Genomic DNA, 23,029 nt, shown 5'->3' with positions numbered 1-23,029 from the left:
TTGCTGACCCAAGCTATCAGGCTATGATTTTTTTGGTAATTACAATATTTTATAATTTAGTATTGAGTTTCAGTTTTTTTGCTCTTGAATTCTGGAATAATATTCACGGCATGAATGTTCTTCTACAGTGAAGGGGGGAAAAGGGAAAAACCTTAATGTGCAGGCCTGGCTTACATCTATTAAGTGTGTTCTAGTAGCTCCTTGGTTTGGGAGCAATTTTCGTTAGTAATTGGCTTTTTTTGTTTCTGACTAATGTTTCTGTTGCAGCAATTTATACATTAGGTGAACAGTTCCATTGGAGTCACTCCTTCCCACAGACAGTGTCGTCTCTGTTTCACCCTTCCTTCATGCAGGCTGACTGCTCTTTTCATAGAACTATCCTTTTATACCCAGATGCTCTTACTGCATAGTTCTTTGACTGATTAAAGTCATAATGTTTTTGTTTCTCCCTGTGACTTTTGGGAACTGGAGGGTGTTTGAATTTCTTCTGATGCTTGGTGGGAAGGAGAGAGGAAGAAAATGTGTTTACTTTTTAAAAAATTGCTTTTTGGGACAAGGGTTGGTGGGGGGAGGAGAATAGGGAAGAAAGTGACTCATTTAAGTATAACTTTGCATTCTATTTTTTTCCTGTCAATTTGATACTGTCTTAAGTAGCCACCTACGCTTACTGTCCTCAGAATGCTGTACCCAATCAGAATAAACGACATAATGGATCACATAGCACACAACTTAGAAGGTTTATATTAAATTACCTATTGGTAAATACGAATTCCAGTTGCCAAGCAACTTCCCCCCACAGGGACCTGTCAGCTGGCATGAGACTTTAGAAAACAATCACTTTAGACCTTAATGGGTCTCCCTGATGTATGTTTGTTGCAGGTCCCTTATCTGTCTGCTTAGTGCAAAGAAGTGCTTTTTATAAGGCTGGAAAATTAGTGATCTTCCTTCTTATTACTCTAAATACCCAGCCAAACAACAAACAACTTATACAGAAACAGATTTGCCATTTCATGTGGTAATTCAGAGTAGGCAGGTCTTTGATTTATTAGCCTATTAAGTATTTTACAAAATCTCACGTACTTGGATCATTTTAAGACCCAATTCTAAGTAAGGGGTTAGATGCCTAGATGCTATGGTTTTAGGCTAGTGAAAGTGAAACAAAAGGACCAATGTTTAGATTGGGGTACAAAGTAAACAAATAAGATTTAAAGAATAAGATAAAGAGAAACCCTGATAACTGATTGATTGATAGATAGGTGGATGGAAGGATGAGAGGGAAGGGAGAAAAGAAGGGGAGGGAGGAAGGAGGGAGGAAGCAGAGGAGGGAGGGGGGAAGGAGGGAGGGGAAGGGAGAGAGGGAGGGTAGAAGGAAAATAAACTATGATTCTTTTGATAAGTTATCCAAGTTGATAGGGAGTAAGAGTTTATGTAATCTTTTGAAGCATTAAAAGAGAAATTAATGGATAAATCATTTTATGGGGATGATTTAGGTATGGCCTGTCTCAGATCTAAGTTTTTTCTGTTTTGTGATTTCATTAATGTATGCATTTTATTAAGTTCACAACTATAATTAATACGTAATTTATTAGTTTCTTGGTATTTATATTATTCTTAAGAGATCAGTTAATTTAGTAGTGATGAAATATGCCATCTTTCATAACGTCCAAATTCCTGTTTTTAAATGAAGGCAAGGAATCTAGAGGGTCTGATTTTAGTTCCTTTTTATTCAAGATCTTTTTTCTAAGGAAAAGTCTCTGGAATCAGAGGATGTTTGATCATTATAGTAGCTATGAAACCACATAGTATATTTAATAGTCTAAATACCCATTACCTCTCCATTTTCCACTGATATGTAACCTGGCCTTTAAAAATTGTTTGTTTTAAGGTCACTTTTATTAAAACTAGTAGTAGTTTTAAAGTACAATTTTATCCATGTAAGTGCTCATAATTTTTAAAAGGTCTTTGTTGTCTTGTTGTGAATTGCATTGTTTTTCAACAACAGATACCCTCTTTGTTACATTTAATGCTTTTTGACTTGAATTTTACACACTGAAATTATATAAATTATAGAAGAATGTGTACTTGTTTAAAAAGTAAAAATAGCATAGAAGTAAGTTTAAAAAATTCATAGCCCCGCCTTAATCCCATTACATAACCTCTTCCCCAAAAGTTTAGTATGTACCCTTTTTTTTAAATGTGATTTTGCAAATATTGTATGTAAATATATACATATAGAGAGAGTTATATTCTGTAGTTGACTTTTTTCACCTAGGGTAGAAATCCTTCTATATCAAAATATAGATAACATATTTTTGTGCAGATAATGCGTGTGCCTTCTGTGTTTGTTAGTTGGCTGCTCCTGTGAGGTATTTTTGTTAGCAAGCTATGCTAATTTTTTTTTTTTACAGCAACATGTGTAAGAGGACTGGCATGGCAGCGCTTGTAAGTGGCATGTGTTATTTGTGTAAAAATGCTATATACCCTCATTAAAAAAATGCTGCTTAATATTCTATAATAATGGATTTTTATTTAACCATTTACCTGTTGATAGGCATCTAGGTTGTCTCAGGTTTTTTACCGTGACAAACCACGCTGCCAGTGATGTCTTTGTGCTAGATTCCTAGAAGTGAAATAGGTCTAAAAGTTCATGCATTTTAAATTTTGCTCTGTTTTGCCATATTGTTCTCCAAAAGTCTACACCAGTTTATATTTCTACTCAAATGAAAGTATGCGTTTCCCCACACTCTGACCTTGATGTGTGTGTGTGTATTAATCTTTTTAATTTTGCTATTGTCATAGGCAAAAAAGTGATTTGATTTTCATAACTAATTTTTCAATGATTGTGCAGCCTCTTTAACACTTTTGTCTTTCTTTTTTTTGAAGAGCTTTTGAAATAGTCTTAGACGCATCAACATTACTACACAAAGAGTATTAGAGAGTAATGCTGCTACTTACTAATTACAGGACAAGGTGCTACTTTAATGGCCTTCTACTGCCTTCTAGTGGTTAAGCTTGACACTTTCTTTTATCTTAGCAAACTTCATATTCCTTTGTAATGGTTTGTCTTCAAAATTTTATTAGGTTTATCGAATGGTGGTCTTGAGTACCTCTTAGCACTGCTTGGTATCTCTTTTTTTGTTTGTTTTGTTGGCCATTCCTTATGTTGGTAGATAAAAATTGTATCAAACTAATTCATTATTTTTTGTTTTCATTAATATGCTCTTTATTAAGACATTTCTTAACTGACGAAGAAAAATCCCTAACATTCCAGTCAGGTACAGAAGAGAAGCCAACTTCATTACAAGTGCTTTGCTAAGGCCAAAATTATAGAAAGAACAGTAATTTCCATGTTTTTCTTAATTTCAGTCAGTGCCTTACATCTAAGGTTATAAACATTGTGTGTTATAAGCATTGTAGATATAGGTTGTTTTATTTTTGTATTGGACACATTGAAAATTAATTCAGGAAGAGGATTACTTCACAGTAGGTCCAAGATCATAAACTTGCCATACCTGTCAAGTACAATTTGAAGACATTTATTTCAGTGTTTTTTAATTCAGGCAATATTATTTTCTTTATAGACCATGATTGTATTTCTTGTAATCTAATCAAAGAACAAGTTCTTAGACTCTAATATGCATTTGTTCTGTACTAACTGCTTTTGATAGGATGTGTATTGAATCTTTAAGTTCTTTTATAATCCTGAGATTTTGCTGTCTCCTTTTTTTCTTTTTTCCCTCTGAATACTACCATGAAAAGTTTTCCATCATAACTTGGACTCCTTACTAACCTAGCTATTTCCCACATTGCGTTCTCTTGTTAATTTATAAACTTTACATCGCAGCTAACTCTGTGCATTATGAACAACATGCATGTAATTGATAAAAAGATATTTCTATTGCCTTTGTATTTTTGGTCTTTTATTGTTTATGGCTTGATTCCCTGTCACTTCTCCAATTCCAGTTGGGAACTCCTAACTCATCAGCTTTATCTTACTGGGTTCCATTGCTCTCTGCTGCTTATCTGTTTTGTCTAAGAAATAAACTAGGTTGATCCTGGCTATGGCCAGGGTGACCTTTTATTAATAAAGTAGGTGGTTCTTCAATCTTTAATCTTGTCACCTATTGCTTTAGGTAACACATTCCTATTTGTTTGATATTCACCTAGGATAAAAAATACTACCAATTCTTTACATTTTTAAAACATGTTTTAGTGAAGATTCTCCAGAGAAACAGACCAGTAGGATAGATACAGAGATAGATGATTGACTGATAGATACATAGATAAATAGACATAGGTAAAGAGAGAGAAATCGATTCATTAATTGATTTCAAGCAATTTGCTTACGTGATTGTGGGGGCTGACAAATCCGAAATTTGTAGGGTAAGCAAGCACGCTGGGAACTCTCAGGCAGGAGTCTTAAGGCAGAATTTCTTCCACAGCATTCTACTCTTAAGGTCTGTCACCACCACTTGTCTGTCAGTTTGTTGTACTGTGGTGGCGTGGGTGTTGCTATGATGCTGGAAGCTATGACACTGGTATTTCAAATACCAGCAGGGTCACCTATAGTGGACAGATTTCAGTGGAGCTTCCAGACTAAGACAGACTAAGAAGAAGGACCTGGCCGTCTACTGTCCTGAAGTACAGTGCTATCAGTGACAGAATAATATGCATACACCGACAAGGAAGACCAGTTAATACAACTATTATTCAAATTTATTTATCAACCACTAATGCCAAAGATGAAGAAATCTGAAGATTTTTACCAACTTCTGCAGTCTGAGATTGATCAGACAAGCAGTCAAGATGCATTGACAATTGCTGGTGATTGGAATGCAAAAGTTGGAAGCGAAGAAAGATCAGTAGTTGGAAAATAAGGCCTTGGTGTTAGAAACGACACTGGAGATCGTGTGATAGAATTTTGCAAGACCAATGACCTGTTCATTGGAAATAACTTTTTTTTTTTAATCAGTGTAAACGGCAACTATACACATGAATGTTGCCAGATGGAATACACAGGAATCAAATCGACTACATCTGTGGAAAGAGACGATGGAGAAGCTCGATATCATCAGTCAGAACAAGGCCAGGGGCCGACATGGAACAGACCATCAGTTGTTCATATGCAAGTTCAAGTTGAAGCTGAAGAAAATTAAAACAAGTCCACAAGAGCCAAATTACGACCTTGAATATATCCCACCTGAATATAGAGACATCTCAAGAATAGATTTGACACATTAACACTAATGACTGAAGACCAGACAAATTGTGGAATGACATCAGTGTAGCTAAGCAGAAGAAATGATAAAAGAGCTGAGCAGAAGATTTCAAAGGGCTCAAGAAGACAAAGTAAAGTATTATAATGAAATGTTCAGAGACTTGGAGTTAGAAACCAAAAAGGAAGAACATGCTCAGCATTTCTCAAGCTGAAAGAACTGAAAAGAAAATTGAAGTGTTGAGTTGCAATATTAAGGATTCTATGGGCAAAATTTTCAGTTGCTTCATATGCATGCGAAAGCTGGACAGTGAATAAGGAAGACTGAAGAATTGATAACAGTTGAATTATGGTGTTGGCATAGAATATTGAATATACCATAGACTGTCAGCAGAACAAACAAATCTGTCTTGGAAGAGGTACGGCTGGAATGCTCCTTAAAAGCTAGGATTGCAAGACTTCGTCTTACATACTTTGGACATGTGATTAGGAGGGACCAGTCCCTGGAGAAGGACATCATGCTTGGTAAAGTAGCAGGTCAGCGAAGAAGAGGAAGACCCTCAATGAGATGGATTAACACAGTGGTTGTAACAATGAGCTCAGACATAGCAGCGATTGTGAGGATGGCACAGGACTGGCCAGTGTTCTGTTCTGTTGTACATAGGGTCACTATGAGTTGGAACCAACTTGATGGTACCTAACAACAGCAACAACATGGTCAAAATGTTAAATGATGCAGAAAGCATCAAAAGAAGATGGAAGGAATATACAGAGTCACTATTCCAAAGAGAACTGGTCAGTGTTCAACCATTTCAGGAGGTAGCATGTGGTCAGGAACTGATGGTAATGAAGGAAGAAGTCCAAGCTGCACTGAAGGCATTGGCGCAAAACAAGCTTCCAGGAATTGATAGAATACCAATTGAGATGTTTCAGCAAATGGATACAATGCTGGAAGTGCTTACTTGTCTATGCCAAGAAGTTTGAAAGACAGCTAGTTGGCCAACCCACTAGAGGAGATCGATATATGTGCCCATTCCAAAGAAAGGTGATCCAACAGAATACGGAAATTATCAAACAATATCATTAATATCACACACAAGTAAAATTTTGCTGAAGATAATTCAAAAATGGTTGCAGCAGTACATCGACAGGGAACTGCCCAAAATTCAAGCCAGATTCATAAGAGGATGTGTAACAGGGATATCACTGCCAGTGTTAGATGGATCTTGGCCGAAAGCAGAGACTACCAGAAACATGTTTACCTGTGTTTTATTGACTATGCAAAGGCATTCAACTGTGTGGATCATAAAAAATTATGGCTAACATTGAGAAGAATGGGAGTTCCAGAACACTTACTTGTGCTCATGAGGAACCTGTACGTAGACCAAGAGGCAGTCGTTTGAACAGAACAAGAGGATACTGCGTGGTTTAAAGTTAGGAAAGGTGTGCGTCAGGGTTGTATCCTTTTACCATATTTATTCAATCTGTATGCTGAGCAAAAATCTGAGAAGCTGGAGTATATGAAGAGGAATGGGGCATCAGGGTTGGAGGAAGACTTATTAACAACCTGCAATATGCAGATAACACAACCTTGCTTGCTGAAAGCAAAGAGGACTTGAAGCACTTAATGATGAATATCAAAGACTACAGCCTTCAGTATGGATTATACTTTGACATAAAGAAAACCAAAACCCTCAAAACTGGACCAATAAACAACATCAGGACAAATGGAGAAAATATTGAAGTTGTCAAGGATTTCATTTTACTTGGATCCGCAATCAACGCCCATGGAAACAGCAAGCAAGAAATCAAATGACGTATTGCATTGGGCAAATCTTCTGCCAAAGACCTCTTTAAAGTATTAAAAAGCAAAAATGTCACCTTGAGGACTAAGGTGGGTCTGACCCAAGCCATGGTATTTTCAGTTGCCTCATATGCATGTGAAAGCTGGACAATGAATAAGGAAGACCGAAGAAGAATCAGTGCATTTGAATTATGGTGTTGGCAAAGAATATTGATTATACCATAGACTGCCAGAAGAAAGAACACATCTGTTTTGGAAGAAGTACAGCCAGAATATTCCTTCAGAGGGAGGATGGCAAGACTTTGTCTCACTTACTTTGGAGATTTTATCAGGGGGAACCAATCCCTGGAAAAGGATATCATGTTTGGTAAAGTAGAGGGTCAGCAAAAAAGAGAAAGACCTTTGACGAGATGGATTGACACAGTAGCTGCAACAATAGTATCTGACATTAAGAAACTTGGTAGATGAGTTTAAGATTAGACAATGATGAAGAAACAATTAGTGACATGGAAGATAGGTCTGAAGAAAATGTCTAAATGGAAGCACAGAGAGACAAAAGGACAAAAAAATATAGAAAATAATGTGATAAATATGGGTACAGTGGAAAAGGGCTGACATATGTGTAACTAGAATGTCAGGAAGAGTAGAAGCTATATTTAAGGAGATAATTGCCAAGAATTTCCCCAAATTGACAAAAGATAATAAGCCATGGAGTCTAGCATTACAAAACCCAAAAAGGACAAATGTGAAGAAAACCGTACCTATATACATGCTACTTAAATTGCTGAAAGCTAGAGACAAGATCTAAAAAATGGCAGCTCAGTAAGATTGAGCACTGATTCTCAACAGAAAAAATGGAATCCAGAAGACAATGGTATGAGAACGTCAAAGAGCTAAAAGAAAACGAATTAGAATTCTATAAGCAGTGAAATATTCTTCAAAGTGAAAGCTAGACAAATACATTCACTCCCACAGCTTCAATTTTCATTTATGTTCTCAGGACTTCCAAAAATGTTGTTCTAGCCTCAGTCTCTTCCCAGCCACTGGCATCCAGCTGTCTATTGGACACATCTGCTCAGATGTCTTACAGGCATCTCAGACTCAGCGTATATTGAACCCCTTTTCATATTCCCTAAATCTACTTCTCCACTAAGGTTCCAGCATTAACCCTGGGAGTAGTTTGTTTGTTGATCAGCTTCTCTTTAGTTCTCCTACTGTCCCAAAATGTAACTGTGTGTGACTAGGAACCTTTAATGTTTTATTTAGTAGTCAACTTAACAGTGCTTAGAGCAATACTTGGTACTTAGTAGGGGCTCAATTTTTATTTTGTTGAATACATGTATTCCCATTTTTCCATATTCCCTTGGTTTCTAAGCTCTGTTGGTTTTATTTCCTAAGTACCTCTGTAAAATCCATTCAGTCCTTTTTCTGCCTCCAGCCCTTTACCTAGCCAAGTCTATCATCTGTTTCCTGGACTGCCATGAAGGGAACAAGGGATAAGTGGGTAGGAACAATTTAGAAGAAGAGGTACTGACTTGTAAGACATACTTAAGTTGCTGGTGAAATATCTGGTATGCAACTTCTACAACTTTGCCTTTTTCCTTAAAGGACCCAACAGCATTCTTTATTCCGACTTGTAACTATATAGAGTCACCTCATGGAATCAACTTTTTTTTATGGCCAAGTACTGTAATTAGCAGTTTGAGTTACTCTATTTTGGAGGTGGGAGTGAAGGTGGGTTGGTAAGGTAAAGGATAAAAAGGGAGAATAGAGGATCTGTCTGTTGTTATTCTGTATTGATCATTCCTTTCTAATGACATTCCCACTTCCTCTCTGCTAAGGGTCACTAACTTTGACTTTCCACATACACAGTGGTGGCTCTGTCGCACTTCTCTCTGAGTTATAACAATCATGACATCTTAATCTATTTGGCTAAAAAATCTGTTTCCGACTCATAGCGACCCTATAGGACAGAGTAGAACTGTCCCATAGAGTTTCCAAGGAGCACCTGGTGGATTCAAACTGCCGACTCTTTGGTTAGCAGCTGTAGCACTTAACCACTATGCCACCAGGGTTTCGGCTGTTTGGCTAAAGGGACCCCCATTTCAGTATGAGAAACTGAACTGCTGTAATCTGACCTCTGTGTTTTTCCTGTGCTATTCTGTGCTTCTTGTTTATTACAAGATAGTGTAAGAACTCCAGAAAGAAACCCTTTGAAGTATAAAGTTTTCTGCTTAGATTGTTTATATTGGAGTTTCTTAATACATTCTTGGTGCTAAATATTCTTGGTGGAGCATGATTTAAAATTGAGGGCAAGAATCTCTGTCTCTGCAAGATTCTCTTCCCCTAGATTTAATAGGTTTGCTTCTTTTCACCCATTTTCCAGTTTAAACATCACTGTATTGGGCCATATGTGTTCACGTGTGGGACATTTGGTTATTAACAAGTTTTTTACAGATGCCACTATCTGAAACTATCATGCTTATTTCTGTGTTGACCTGAATAAATTTGTCTGTCTCATTCCCTGCTCCACCACCTTCACCCCCCAATGCAAATAAGCTTCAGGAGAACAGAAACCTTCATCTGTCTTGTTTTATAGTGCCTAGTATCAGAGCAAGCATTTGATAAACAGTTTCAAATGAAAAAGTAATGCTTTTACTTTGAGGTTTACGTAGTTCCCTTCTTACAGCACTCTCATCTTTCTTTCAGCATTGGAGAGGGGTCTCTTGAAAACACTGCAGAAACTGGATGAATATCTGAATTCTCCCCTCCCCGATGAAATTGATGAGAATAGTATGGAAGACATTAAGTTTTCCACACGTAAATTTCTGGATGGCAATGAAATGACATTAGCTGATTGCAACCTGCTGCCCAAACTGCACATTGTCAAGGTAGGCCTGTTGGATGTGGTGTCAAATTGCCATTAGACCTAATAGTCTTTCTACTAAGATAGCACTTCATTTATGCTTAAAACTTTTCTAATGGTGTGATATTTGACTGTTGTTGTTAGGTGCCATCCAGCCAATTTCAACTCATAGCTACCCAGTGTGACAGAGTAGAACTGCCCGTTTTCTTGGCTGTAATCTTTATGGAAGCAGATTGCCAAGTCTTTCTCCTGCAGAACCACTGGGTGTGTTTGAACCGCCAGCCTTTCAGTTAGCAGCCAAACGCTTAACCGTTTGTACCTCCAGGGCTCCTTATGATATTTGACTAGGAACCCCTAAATAGTGTGAGTTAACAATGCTTAGACAAGAGTTGAAACACCCTAGGGTTAGTTAAGTAGAAAATTGTGTCTTATAAATTGAGGTATATGAGGAAGAGAAATTATTTTTTTCCGTGACTGCATAAAAATTCAAAGATGTAACAGATAACTTTGAGTTGGAATTTGATACACTGACTTACTTACATTGTCACATTCTGTTCTGTGATCATCCAGCTTTTTCTAGTCAAGGCAAAAAAATTTTTATCGAGCATTTATTATGTGAGACTGTGCTAGGCACACTGGTAAATAGAATAGTAATAAATACTAGTTGTGTAGTAAAGGTCTAAGGTAAGAAAAACAGAGGTCTAAAATAGTATGTGTGTTTTAAGAAGTATTTATCCAGTGATTACACTTGGCTGGCTGGCTGGATGTCCAGGAAAGGCATTTGCAATCACTGTCACACTCCTCCATCCCTGGTGTGGCTTGCAGTCCTGGTCATTATTTAAACCTCTAGTTAGAACGAAGATAGCAGGCTTCTTTCCAAATAGAAGCAATTCTCAAAAAAGATTTCCAGAATTAATAATTTGCTCTAAAATAATGGATATGTCTGATATACAAGAAATGGAAAATAACTCTGTTAACTTTTGATCTCCTTGTTTTTCAGGTGGTGGCCAAAAAATATCGCAACTTTGATATTCCGAAAGGAATGACTGGCATCTGGAGATACTTAACTAATGCTTATAGTAGGGATGAGTTCACCAATACTTGTCCCAGTGATAAGGAGGTTGAAATAGCATATAGTGATGTAGCCAAAAGACTTACTAAGTAAAGTAGCACTGAAAGTAGAGATGTCTTCACATCTTCCCCTAACAGAATATGCTTTTCCTAACAGACTGCTCCTCTTCCTATAAAGTAGAAATTTTATTTTGTATGAACATGCAGTTATTCAAGATTAGGATAAAGGGATAGACAAGGTATAGTAGCTATCTTAAAATATACACTCCTAAGCAGTATTTTAAAATTCCCTTGCCCTGCCTACCTTCCCTACCCATTTCCTCCTCTCCTCTAATTTGGACACTCCGTCACAAACTTTGCAGTTTAGAGGTAGTTTGCCATCTTTCTGGAGCCCTTACCATATGTCCATTCACTGTGTATTCCTGGCAGGACTTCTGAGGTGCAATGTTTAACTGTTAAAATAGTAGCCATGACTTCATCAGTCCGCCCCAAACTGGTGCATAATGCATGGTACAAGGAATATTTATGTATTTTTGGAATTTTATAATATTTAGTAAGAGTATATGAAAGGATTGCTACTGTATCAGAAATATGCTGTTTCAATTTAGTCTATCCTGGATATGTACTACCACCAGAAAAGAGAGCCTTTTACGAAAAGTCACTACAGATTTTGGTGTTTTGCTTTGTAGATGGATTTTTATTTTTGCCTGGAAGCATCTATCCTTTATACCAATTTTAAGATCTGACACTATGTATAAGCTAAAAGTTCTCAAGATCTTATCCTTCTAAGAGAAGCTGAGGGCACCTGATCCACTCTGTCTAAATCTGTTGTTTGGTATATGTATTTTACCCAGTGCCATTCATTTGGACCATTATTGCTTTTTTCCATTTTGTTTTAATTGTTAAAGCTCCTTTTTAGATAAGCATAGACTTTTGCTGCTTGTAGATCTTTTGAGTGTCACTACATAAACTAATATTTAGTTGATTTAGCTATAGCAGTACAATGATTAGTAACGTAAATATTAACACTTAAAGAAATTAACCTAAGGAATGTAGAGTGGACTTGTTCAAGATATAAACTAAGGTTTTGCTTCTAAAGCATATTTAATGTAGATAGTTAATCTAAAGAGTGCATTACCCATCCTGTACTAAATGTAAGGTAAAATACAGAGATCACCAACTTTTCCATTCCACCCCCATTTAATGTTAGACTTTGGATAGAGGGTTGTTCACACCTTTTGAACTAAACTGTAGTTATGATGAGTGTGTATTTTCTACAATTTTGCCTAATCTCAATCAGTGCACTTCTATGAGTTAAATTTTTCCACAGCTGTGTTGAGGAGTAGCACTCTGCATATTTCTGTTTATTTAAATTGGAAGTCCTAAACCAGGAATTATTTGTGTTCTAATAGGGGAGGACAAACTTGGTGAAAATAAACAAAAGTTTCTATGTATTTATTCATTTTTATTTTTTAATAGATTTTCTAAGTACTACTCCAAAGACTGTGGTTGTGACTATGATACATTTTTGGTAAATTTTTATACCTGACTTGTTTAAGAAGTGCTATTTCTCATAGGCTGTTTTTGGAAATTTTAAGTATTTTGCTTTGAAATGGCAATGTTTTCCCCCTTTTATATGCTAACATTTAGTAAGCACTGGCTTTATGGAAGCAGCCTGACTTTTATAAGCATACTGCATTTTTTACCTATCAGTAATTAGTTTGGTATAGAAAGATAAGAAAAGCTCTTATTGTATCCATTTGGTTCAAGGAGATTCCTTTGTCTTTCTTTTCTTAGAACTCCTTACTGCTGATCAAAAGTTCTGACACCCATCTTTCTCTAATTAAATATTGGACAGTGATTTATCTTATTTCAGGAAGAAATGCTGTCAGGTATATCAAGCAGATTATTAAGGAATTACATTTCAGCAGCTTCGGTGGGTGAGAGTGTTATATCTGCACCAGCACAGAGGCAGGAATCATCACTTTTCACTTAACTTTTAAAATAGTGGTAACTTGGCATTCAGGTGACATGAAACCTTGCCTCATAGTGTGAAAAAGATTCAAGAGAAGGGCTATCTGTTCTTTCTGGTGAATGGTGGACTAAGTGGTGCAAAGTGGAGGGCAAATGGAGGAAAGAGCTACATTCCTCAAAATACAGTGATGAAAAACACATTCTGAAACTCAGCTGTGAAGTTATTTTCACTTTGGATGTCTATTCTTTTCATTGTTTTTTTTTTTTTAAGTATTTTTTTTTAAGTACACTTGACTGTCTGGATTGTCAAGGAAGGCATTTGTACTGATTGTCACACTTGGCTGTTCTATGTGATTTTGACCAAGGCAGAATTATTTTTATCTGTAGAAAGATAGATTTTATTACATTATCAGGGAAGATAGTCAAATGAAATTGAGATTGGGAAATGGCCAAAAGCTAGGAAAAAGGATGATCCTGCAACATGCTTTTACTTCATCATATATTTGTGGGAAGATCACAGCTGAAAACCTTGGGAAATTTGGGACATTAAAGTTCATGGTGATTCATGTAGTGTACTTGACATAATGGAAATCATCTGATATTGTTTCTACAACTACCAAATCATTTTTCCCTTCAAATATTTGAACCCCTTTTGTTCCACTTCAGTGAAGAGATTAGAGTCTGTATGGAAGGTCCTACTACTCTCCAAGGAAAGGTCTCTACTGTTTCTGTTGACATAATCCCTTCCCCCCTTTTTTATGTCAGTGAAAATTTTTTATGCAGTTCTGTTATCTTCTTTTATTAGTATTTTAACTTGTGATAGAATTTAAATAAGGTCTTATTTCACAGTAACTTTGGCTTGTAAGATTTATTTTTAAATCCTTGAGCAATCTGTATAAAATTAAGAGATTTCTGACATTTATTCTTATACTAAGTTGATAAATTCTAGAATTTAGGCATTTTTACTTTACTTCTATTGTGTTTTGAATCTCTGCAGTTCATGTAGATAGCTTGTATTTCTGTGCATCTAAAAACATCCATTTAGAAAATACTACAAAGTAAAAATGAGAGGAAATAGAAATGTATTTTTCCATGCACATTTTGATACATGTTTCATTAAGTTTATTGCTTAACCAGTTTCTTACACTGATTTTAATCAGTATATGATTCAAAGAGAGAGAAGCATTCATTAGTAACTATATGGACTTTTTTTATTCCACTGTTTTAAATTCTTAAGGTTGGAGCCACCAAATTTATATTTTTATCATGGAAGAAGTTTTCAACTCCCCAAGCCAGAATGCTCATATTTTCTTTTATCTCTCCGGAACATTATACACCAGTATATTGCTGGCAGCTGTTGTATTAAAAAACTATATTTTCAGTATCATAAAGGTTCTTCTTTTTCCCCCTTCATGAAAATAAATATCAACTTGGGATAAACGTGTTTTATTTGAGACTACCTTTTTTTTCCCCCTGCAAGTGGAGGATTCAGCATGTTTAATAGATTAAAGGGGGAAAAACCATATGATCATCTCAACAGGTGCAGAAAAAGAATCTGATAAACACTTTCATGATACTCTTTCTTAGCAAAATAGGACCAGAGGTAACTTTTTTTTTAACTTGGATAAAGGTGTCTGCCAAGAATCTACAGCAAATGTTGTACATGAAGACAGAAGCCCTCTCATTAAAGTCAGGAATAAGACTGGATTGCCCTCTATCACAGCTATCAAGCTACTTTCCACAGCTACTTTATTAGAGACACCCTAGCCAATGCAGTAAGACTAGGAAAAGGAATAAAGAATGACAAAACAGTTGCTATTTTCAGATGACTTATATACATAAAAAAAATAGAGAATAACCTACAAATCATTAGAAATAAGAGAATTCTGCTGGACACAAAATTGAGGAACAAAATTGGTATATTACTATATACTAATATTAACCACATTAAAGACTTACTAAAGAAATTAGTTACTTCTGGGGCAGGAAAACTGGGTGACTGAGGAAAAAGGGTGGGAGATTGTTAATGTATACTTGCTTGAGCCATTAAAAATTTATAACATGAACATATTCTAAGAAGTAACAAGTGCTTTAAAAGATTAAAAAGATCCTAAATTATAAGGTATTTAGAACAAATCTAACAAAAAGTGTGCAATGCGTTTATGGAGAAAATTAAAGAATATTATTGAAGAACCTAATAGAAGATCTGCTCAATGGTTAGGCATACCATGTTAATAGAGAGAGAACTCAAAAGCATAAGGATTTCACTTCTGCCCCAAATAATTTATAAATTCAATATATTTCCAGCAAAATCCAATGGATTTTTTGGTGGGTGGGGAACTAGGTAAAAGGAGTCTAAAAATTCATATGGAAGAGTTATGCCCCATATAGCTAAGATATGTCTGGGGGTGGCAGGGTGGGGAGAAAGGGAACTGGCCTGACAAGATAACAAGACTTATTAAAAGCTTGCAATAATTGATGGGTAGGATATAGTAGGTCACAGCAACACAACACTCCTGCCGCGACAACCAGAAAAGGCTAGATTAGAACACCAAAATAGTATTTTTAAACACCAGCAATAAGGAAGCAATAAGGACTAAACAAATTGGAATTTCAGAGGGCGGGGAAGCCCTTCTGAGGTAAGCTGATGCTCTAGCCATTTTCTCCCAGGAAAGCATTTGCTAATATTAGGGCCCATGCTGGGGGTTGGGTTTGGTCCATGAGAGGGGCTCTACTGGAAAACAGAAAAGGCTTTTGGTTATAGGGCAAACTGGAAACTTGAGGCACCCCAAACATGACTGGTTTTCTTACAGGACATTTGCTGAACTCCAGAGCTGCACATGGCATGCTGGAAGCTAAGCCCAGGGCTTCTGAAAAGCAGAGTGAAATCCACAATCTCACAATACTTAGGAGACAACATTTTATTAGAGGGAGGAGCCTGCCCCAAACACACAGAAAGCAGCTTGGTTGCTTGGGGCTGGGGGTGGGAATGGGGATTAACTGCAGACAGGCATGAGGGGTCTTTTTGGGGTGATAGAAATATTATAAAAACGGGTTGTGGATAAAGATTTAGTGCCCAGAATATATAAACAAATTATTTGAACTCAACGATAAGCCCAATTAAAAAACAGGCAAAGGATTTGAATAGACATTTCTCCAAAGGAGATATACAAATGACCAATAAGCATATTAAAAATGCTCAACATAATTAGTCATTCAAAAAAAACCCAAACCCGTAGCCATAGAGTCGATTCTGACTCATAGCAACCCTACAGAGGAATGCAAATCAAAACTACAATGAGGTATCACTTTGCATCCACTAAGATGACTATAAAAAATAAAGTAACAGATGTTGGCAAGGATGTGGACAAATTGAAAGGCTCATAGATGGCTGCTGGGAATGCAAAATGGTGCAGCCACTTTGAAAAGCAGTTTGGCAGTTCCTCAAATCTTTAAGCATAGAGCTGCCTTATGACCCAGCAGTTCCACTCCTAGGTTTATACTCGAGAAGTGAAAACTAATGTCTAAACAACATCTTGTATATAAATGTCCATAGCAGCATTATTCATAATAGAGTGGAGACAACCTAAATAATTCATCAACTGATAAATAAACAAAATGTGGTATACTCATACAATGGAATACTATTCAACAAATAAAATGAAGTACTGATACATGTTACAACATGGATGAACCTTGAACACATTATGTTAAGTGAAAGAAGCCAGACACAAAAGGTCACATATGATTCCATTTATATGAAATGTCCAGAATAGGCAAATCTGTAGAGACAAAATAGCGATTGCCAGGGGCTGGAGGTAGAAAAGAATGGGGAGTGATTGCTAATGGAACTGAGGTTTCTTTTTGGGGTGGTGAAAATGTTCTGGAATTAGTGGGGCTGGCTGCACAACTTTGTGGAATATACTGAAAATCACTGACTTGTATACTTTAAAAGGGTGAACTTTATGGTATGTAAATTATATCTCAATAAAAAAATTAGAAGGGGGCAATTTTGCCTTGCTAAAGGTTTTGATAATCAGTGTATTGACAGGTTGATTGGCAAAGTTAGTGATATGAGTTTCCTTCTTTGTGTTTGAATAAATTCAATTTAAATGTCCAAAGTAAACATGAATTGTGCTGTTGATTGCACAATTCTATCAATTGGTGGATTTTATAGTATGTAAATTATACCTCAATAAAGTTATTTTTTAAAAACTAAACAAATACCTGAAATTAATTAGATTGGATGGACTTAAGCAGAATAGGCCCAGCAGAAGACAGAATTACTGTTTGAAGTCAATAGAGAATATCCAAGTTGAAGCACAGCACAAAGAGTAAAAAGAATGCAAAAACAAAAAACAAGAATAGAGCATAAGAGACAAGTGAGACACAGTCTAAAGACATGAGTAATTCAAGTTCCAGAGATGAGACAGAAGCAATATTTAATGAGATAATAGCTCAGAATTTTCCAAAACTAATGACTCAGATTCATGAAGCTCAGCAAACTCCAGGTAGAATAAAAACAAAGAAACCACACCTAAAAATACCATGGTCAAACTGCTGAAAGACAAAATTTCAAAACTAGCCAGAGAAAAGTAACATAACTTTTAAAGGAGCAGCAATAAAATTAATGGCAGACTTCAGCAGAAACTTTGGAAGCCAGAATCTTTAAAGTGCTGGGGAAACAAAACAAAAGTCTAGGATTTTGTACTTGGTGGAAATAGCCTCAAAAGTAAAGGCAAAATAAAGGCATTTTTGGACCGACAAAAGCTGAGAGAAGACCTGTGCTTTAAGAGATAAAGTACTTGAGCCTGAAGGAAAATGACTCCAGATAGAATAGAACTGTAGCACTGGAAAGGGTAAATATGTAGCAAATACAAAAGAACATTGATTATTTAAACAATAAAAATAATGTCTTGAAGATTTATAAGAAATGCAGAAGTAAATTATAACAAATATATATTAACATTTATGTAACAAGGATGGAAAGAAGTGGAGTTAAATACTTCTAAAATCCTTTATTCGGGAAGTAGTAAAAGTACTAATATAAAAAAGACAAAGAAATCAAGGATGAATATTGCAATCTCTAGGGTAAATACTAAAATCTTTATAAGAATAAATCGCCCAAAATCTAAGATTCAAGGGAGGAAATGGAATTTTTAAAAATCTAAATAATACAAAGTGGAAAAAAGGCTAGGACAAACTGAAAGAGTAGCAATAGGTTAGCTATAAACCAGACTATATTAGGAATTATGTTAAATGTGATGGATTAACCTATCCAATTAAAGTGAAAGAGCGTCAAACTGGAAAAAAAAATCACAACTATTTACAACAGAATTTACGGACACAGAAAGGTTGGAATTAAAGGGTGGAATAGAGTTAATCCATTGACACAGTAAACAAAAGAAAGCAGATGGAATATACATCATAGAAAGTAGGCTTTAAGGCAACAAGTATTACTAGAGATAAAGGACATTTTGTAATGATAAAAGGTTTACTTCCTAGCAAGATAGAACAGTCCTAATTTTCTATGCATCTAATAACATAGCTTTAAATACATAAAGCAAAAGCTGACCAAGCTAAAGGAGAAATGGACAAATACATACTAACCAACAGAACAGCAGGAAAAAACAAACAAGCAAAACTAACAAACCAATAAGCATATAGCAGATTTGAATAACACAATTAACCAATTTAACCTAACTGACATATAAAACAAAAAAAACCAAACCCATTGCCATCGAGTCAACTCTGACTCATAGTGACCTTACAGGACAGAGTAGAACTGCCCCATAGGGTTTCCAAGGAGCAGCTGGTAGATTGAAACTGCCTACCTTTTGGTTAGCAGCCAAGGGTCTTAACCACTCTGCTACCAGGGCTCCATCAAATTGACATATATAGAACACTATACCCACTAAGGAGCCCTGGTGGAGTAGTGGTTAAGAGCTCAGCTGCTAACCAAATGGTCTGCAGTTCGAATCTACCAGCTGCTGCTTGGAAACCCTATGGGGCAGTTCTACTCTGTCCTATAGGGTTGTTATGAGTCGGATTCGACTCCACGGCAATGGAGATATCCACTGAGCCCTGGTGGCACAACGGTTAAGTGCTCAGCTGCTAACTGAAAGGTTGGCAGTTTGAACTCACCCAGCAGCTCTGAGGGAGAAAGACCTGTTGATCTGCTCCAGTAAAGAGTATAGCCCAGGAAACCCCATGGGGAGTTCTACTCTGTCACATTGGGTTGAAAATTGACTCGTTATCTAACAAGGCAAACATATCCAACAACTGTAAAATGGTCATTGGACATGGAACTTTTAGCAAAACAGATTATATGCTGGTCCATAAAACAAGTCTCAACAAGTTTCAAAGAACTAAAATCATACAAAATATATTCTCAGACCACAGTAGAATTAAACTCCCAAAAAAGCCAGACCCATTGCCGTCGAGTCGATTCTGACTTATATAGATACTGTAGGACAGGGGAGAACTTCCCCATAGGGTTTCCCAGGTCTTAAATCTTCAAGGAAGCAGACTGCCACATATGTCTCCCGAGGAGTGGCTGGTGGGTTTGAACTGCCAACTTTTCAGTTAGCTGAGGGCTTAACCACTGCACCACCAGGGCTCCTTTGGAATTAAACTAGAAATCAGTAATAGATAGCAAGAAAATCCCCAGAATAAGGAACCAGTTACTTACAGTAAGTGCAACAAGTCTATAACCTTCATAGGAATTTAAGTTTTAATTTAACAAACGTGTTTATGTGCCACGAGCTATGCTAAACACTTTACATATATTACTTCACTTAGTCTCTCTAACAATCCTATGAGGTAGAGACTATTAGTATTCCTTTTATGAATAAGGAAATTGAGGTTAAGACACTTGCCCAAGGTCACATAGCTAGTAAGCCACAGAGCCAAAAGTAGAAGCCAGGGAATGTAGCAATGTGCGAGTGTGCCCTGTAATCTTTAAAAGTGTTTTCTGCTTTTCTCTTTAGCATAGACTTGCTCCCTTACCTCTGATGGCCAAGGTAACTGGGCTGCCAGGTAAGCAGAGCTCCAACTGAGGCAAATCTATTCTTGTGTTGTTTCTCTGGGGCAGAAAGTAGAGGGTCCAGGCCCAGACAAGTCCTTCTGCTGGAAGAGGTGTTAGCGGCGCCCTTGACCTTAAAGCCCTTGCTCGCGTTCACCAGATGGGTGCGGTTCTAAAATGACCAGCAGGGGGCGCCAGTTCACCTCCTTTAGGCCCACTTCTGCAAACAAGGCTGTGACAGCTGCAGGACCTCCGTCAGTTTGGGGAGCTGTCAGCTCGGTTCAGCAGCGTTGTCTGCTTCCTTCCTCTTTATCAGATCTGTCAGGGCTGCTGCATGTTGTCTTCACCTCCGGCCTCCTTCCCTCCTTCCTGTGTCGAACGGACGTTTTCTGACGCAGCCACTAATCTACACCTCCGCGCCTCCCGCCTGGGCAGAGGCAAAGCCAGGTCCCCCCACCCCTCCCCACCATCCCCCGCCCCAGATCGCACCCTTCTGGCTGGCGGGACCCTGCTTTGAGGTCACGGCGCCCGAGGGCTTTGGCTCCAGTGCCATCTGACGCAGAGCCCAGCGTGCACTGGGTTCTTGCAGGTCTTTAGCACTTCTGCAAACCTCGGCGGCGAAAAAGGCAGCTGGAGGAAGCGCTTTGGAAGCAAAACTAACAGGTCTGGTGGCAGTTGGGTCGAGGGAGGGCAAGGTGTTCTGCTGCGGTTAGTACCGAGGGGGCTCCTCCTGGCCCTTCCGCCCTCAGCCCCGGGGGTCGCAGAGGCCCCCTGATGTCCACGTGACTGAAGGATATTTACTGAGGGCCTACTGTGTGCCCGTCCCTGTGCCAGGGGCTGGGATGTGGTGGAGAGCACGTCGGGCAAGCTCCCGGCTCTTCAGGAGCCCACACAGGTAGACAACCACACGCAAAGCAGACCATCTTGAGAAACATCAAATGCCACCTGGAAATAACACCGAAAAGCATGCTGCCAAGGGTTGCAGGGCTGCTTCTGTACGAAAGGCAGGGAAAGCTCCTCGGAAGAGGTGACCTCTGCCCTCAGACCTAAGCGAGTTGACTATCTCTAGGGAAACGGTCCACAGTTCCAACGGGGAACTTCCTCCCCCTCGGCCCCAAGACCAGCAGAAGATCCTCCCCCTCACGTAGGGAAAGCTGGCGCTGGGGCATTTTTGGGCGGTAAAAAGGGAAAGCCAGCGACACATTTCTGATCCCGTTTCTTATAAGATAGGAAATGGATGTACCTCAATTTCTTCAAGTGTACCCTCTCTGATTTCCTTAGCCAAATAATGATAGTTTTCGTTAATATTTTTAATGTTTCTAATCTTAATCTTCTCAACAAACTCACCAGGTAGGGACTGTTATCTCCATTTAGATAAGGAAACCTAAGCACAGAGAGGTCAAACAATTTGCTCAAGGTCACACAGGCCATCTGGCTCCTGGGTTGGAAGCTGTCACCTTCCCTGTATTGGGAGGGGCTGAAGTGGGGGTCCAGGGAGGTTGATTTCTGCCCCCAGCAGTGCAGTAGCCTGGAGCTCCCCAAGTGGACTTTTCTACTGGAAGCTCGGGAGATTCAGGGCTGCACCACGTCAAGTGGGGGCGGCAGAACCACCCATTGCTGTCGAGTCGATTCGGACTCGTAGCGACCCAATAGGACAGAGTAGAACTGCCCCTTAGAGTTTCCAAGGCTGTAATCTTTACAGAAGCGTACTGCCACATCTTTCTCCCATGAGCGGCTGGTGGCTCTGGTGGGTTCGAACCGAAGACCATTAGGTTAGCAGCCAAGCTCTTAATCACTGCATCTCCAGGGATCCTTGGGGGCGACAGAAGCGAAACTAAACGGTTCCAATACTAGGCTTTGAGTGCGTTGTTACCCCGTTTTATGTGTAAATGAGGAGGGGTCCTGTTTGGTGAAAGGTGATTCTGGAAGGCCAGGGAGAGCCACGTCCTTGGCTTAGAGATGGCCGCTCAGCCCCCTGCTGTCTGCAGAGCTCACAATAAGCTGGACGAACCCGAGGTTTCCCAACCGTGGAAGGGGCAGGAGAGGAAGAAAAGCCCAGATCCCGCTCCACGCCCTTCCTTAATTGGAAACACATTTACTCAAGCGATTTTTATCTCATTCTGTTAAATAGTTTACTGCAGAGGAATTGCTTCTAATCTCTACAGATCCTTCCAAAATTCTGTGGTCCTTGGTAAAGTCTGGAAGTTGCTTATTATAATTTAGTTTTTTTCTTGATCAGAGAAAAAGACAAAAATGTGAATAAAGTGGAGCCCAAATCACTGGCTCCTCTCTCCCAGGTGCTCAGTATTGATTTGATTATCAATAGAGATTTTTTTTTTTTAAATTAAAGTTCTGCAATGTTCTACAGTTACCTTTCAACATGATATTCCAAACTGACATTCATTATCAGAGGCATTTTAGAGATCATGGTGACATCACGCTGAAAACAACCTAGCCCCCTTGTCTCACTGACGAAGGAACTAATGGTGAGTGACTTGCCCAAGGCTCCACAGCTAGTTGCAAAGCGGGGACTCCTAGAACAGTGCTCTCAGGACTAGACAGTGGATTTGGCATAAATATGTGATAGCCACCAAGTAGGGGCAGAGTTGCCTGGAGAACCAAGTCTTGATCCTGATATCATGATTCTCCTTGGCTTTCAGGGAGTTCTCTAGATGAATTTAAGGACTTAAGGAGTGGGTTTAACAAATAATCCTTGGCATCCAGAATCTTTATCTCATGTTGAAAAATAGACACACCGTTGACTCTATAGGATGCCCCATTCGCTCAACAATTCCACAGCTGAACACCTGCTGGGTGTAAGCCACGGGCTAGAAGATGTGACCAAACAAAGACGCGCGTGATTTCTGCCTTTCAGGAACTTTCAGGGTGGCGAGGGAGAAGAGATGTAAACACAAATAACCAGGCAATAAAAGCAGAAGGTGAGAACCCATTCACAAGAGTGCTATTCGTTCGTTTCCTAGAATATTTATTAAGCCTACTCTGTGCCAGCTCTGAAAGGGAATGATGGCTTTCCACTGCGAAAATCGACAGGAGACTATTTCTAAAAGGTTTTTT

At 38.3% G+C, this 23,029-nt stretch overlaps 1 protein-coding gene and 1 long non-coding RNA gene across 3 annotated transcripts in view; both read left to right on the top strand.

Annotated features, from left to right (window-relative positions):
• The window catches only part of CLIC4 (chloride intracellular channel 4), a 94,574-nt gene extending 80,204 nt beyond the window's left edge, over positions 1-14,370 (top strand). The window contains exons 5-6 of the mRNA XM_004377103.2: positions 9,729-9,910; positions 10,886-14,370. Coding sequence (XP_004377160.1) covers positions 9,729-9,910; positions 10,886-11,050 — 347 coding nt within the window. The 3' untranslated portion in view covers positions 11,051-14,370. The remainder of the gene's footprint in view (positions 1-9,728; positions 9,911-10,885) is intronic.
• Positions 14,371-20,503: 6,133 nt separating this feature from the next.
• Positions 20,504-23,029, top strand: part of LOC111820724 (uncharacterized) — a 58,374-nt gene continuing 55,848 nt past the window's right edge. Inside the window, exons 1-2 of one of the 2 annotated variants that reach the window (XR_002824250.1) lie at positions 20,519-20,617; positions 22,830-22,893. This is a non-coding gene — a long non-coding RNA (uncharacterized LOC111820724). Of the gene's footprint in view, positions 20,618-22,829; positions 22,894-23,029 lie in introns of both variants that reach the window. The other variant, XR_002824251.1, reaches the window with a different exon arrangement.

Source organism: Trichechus manatus, unplaced genomic scaffold (genome assembly GCF_000243295.1).
Source record: "Trichechus manatus latirostris isolate Lorelei unplaced genomic scaffold, TriManLat1.0 scaffold00048, whole genome shotgun sequence".
Lineage (NCBI taxonomy): Eukaryota > Metazoa > Chordata > Mammalia > Sirenia > Trichechidae > Trichechus > Trichechus manatus.
This window is presented reverse-complemented; position numbering and strand designations above follow the sequence as displayed.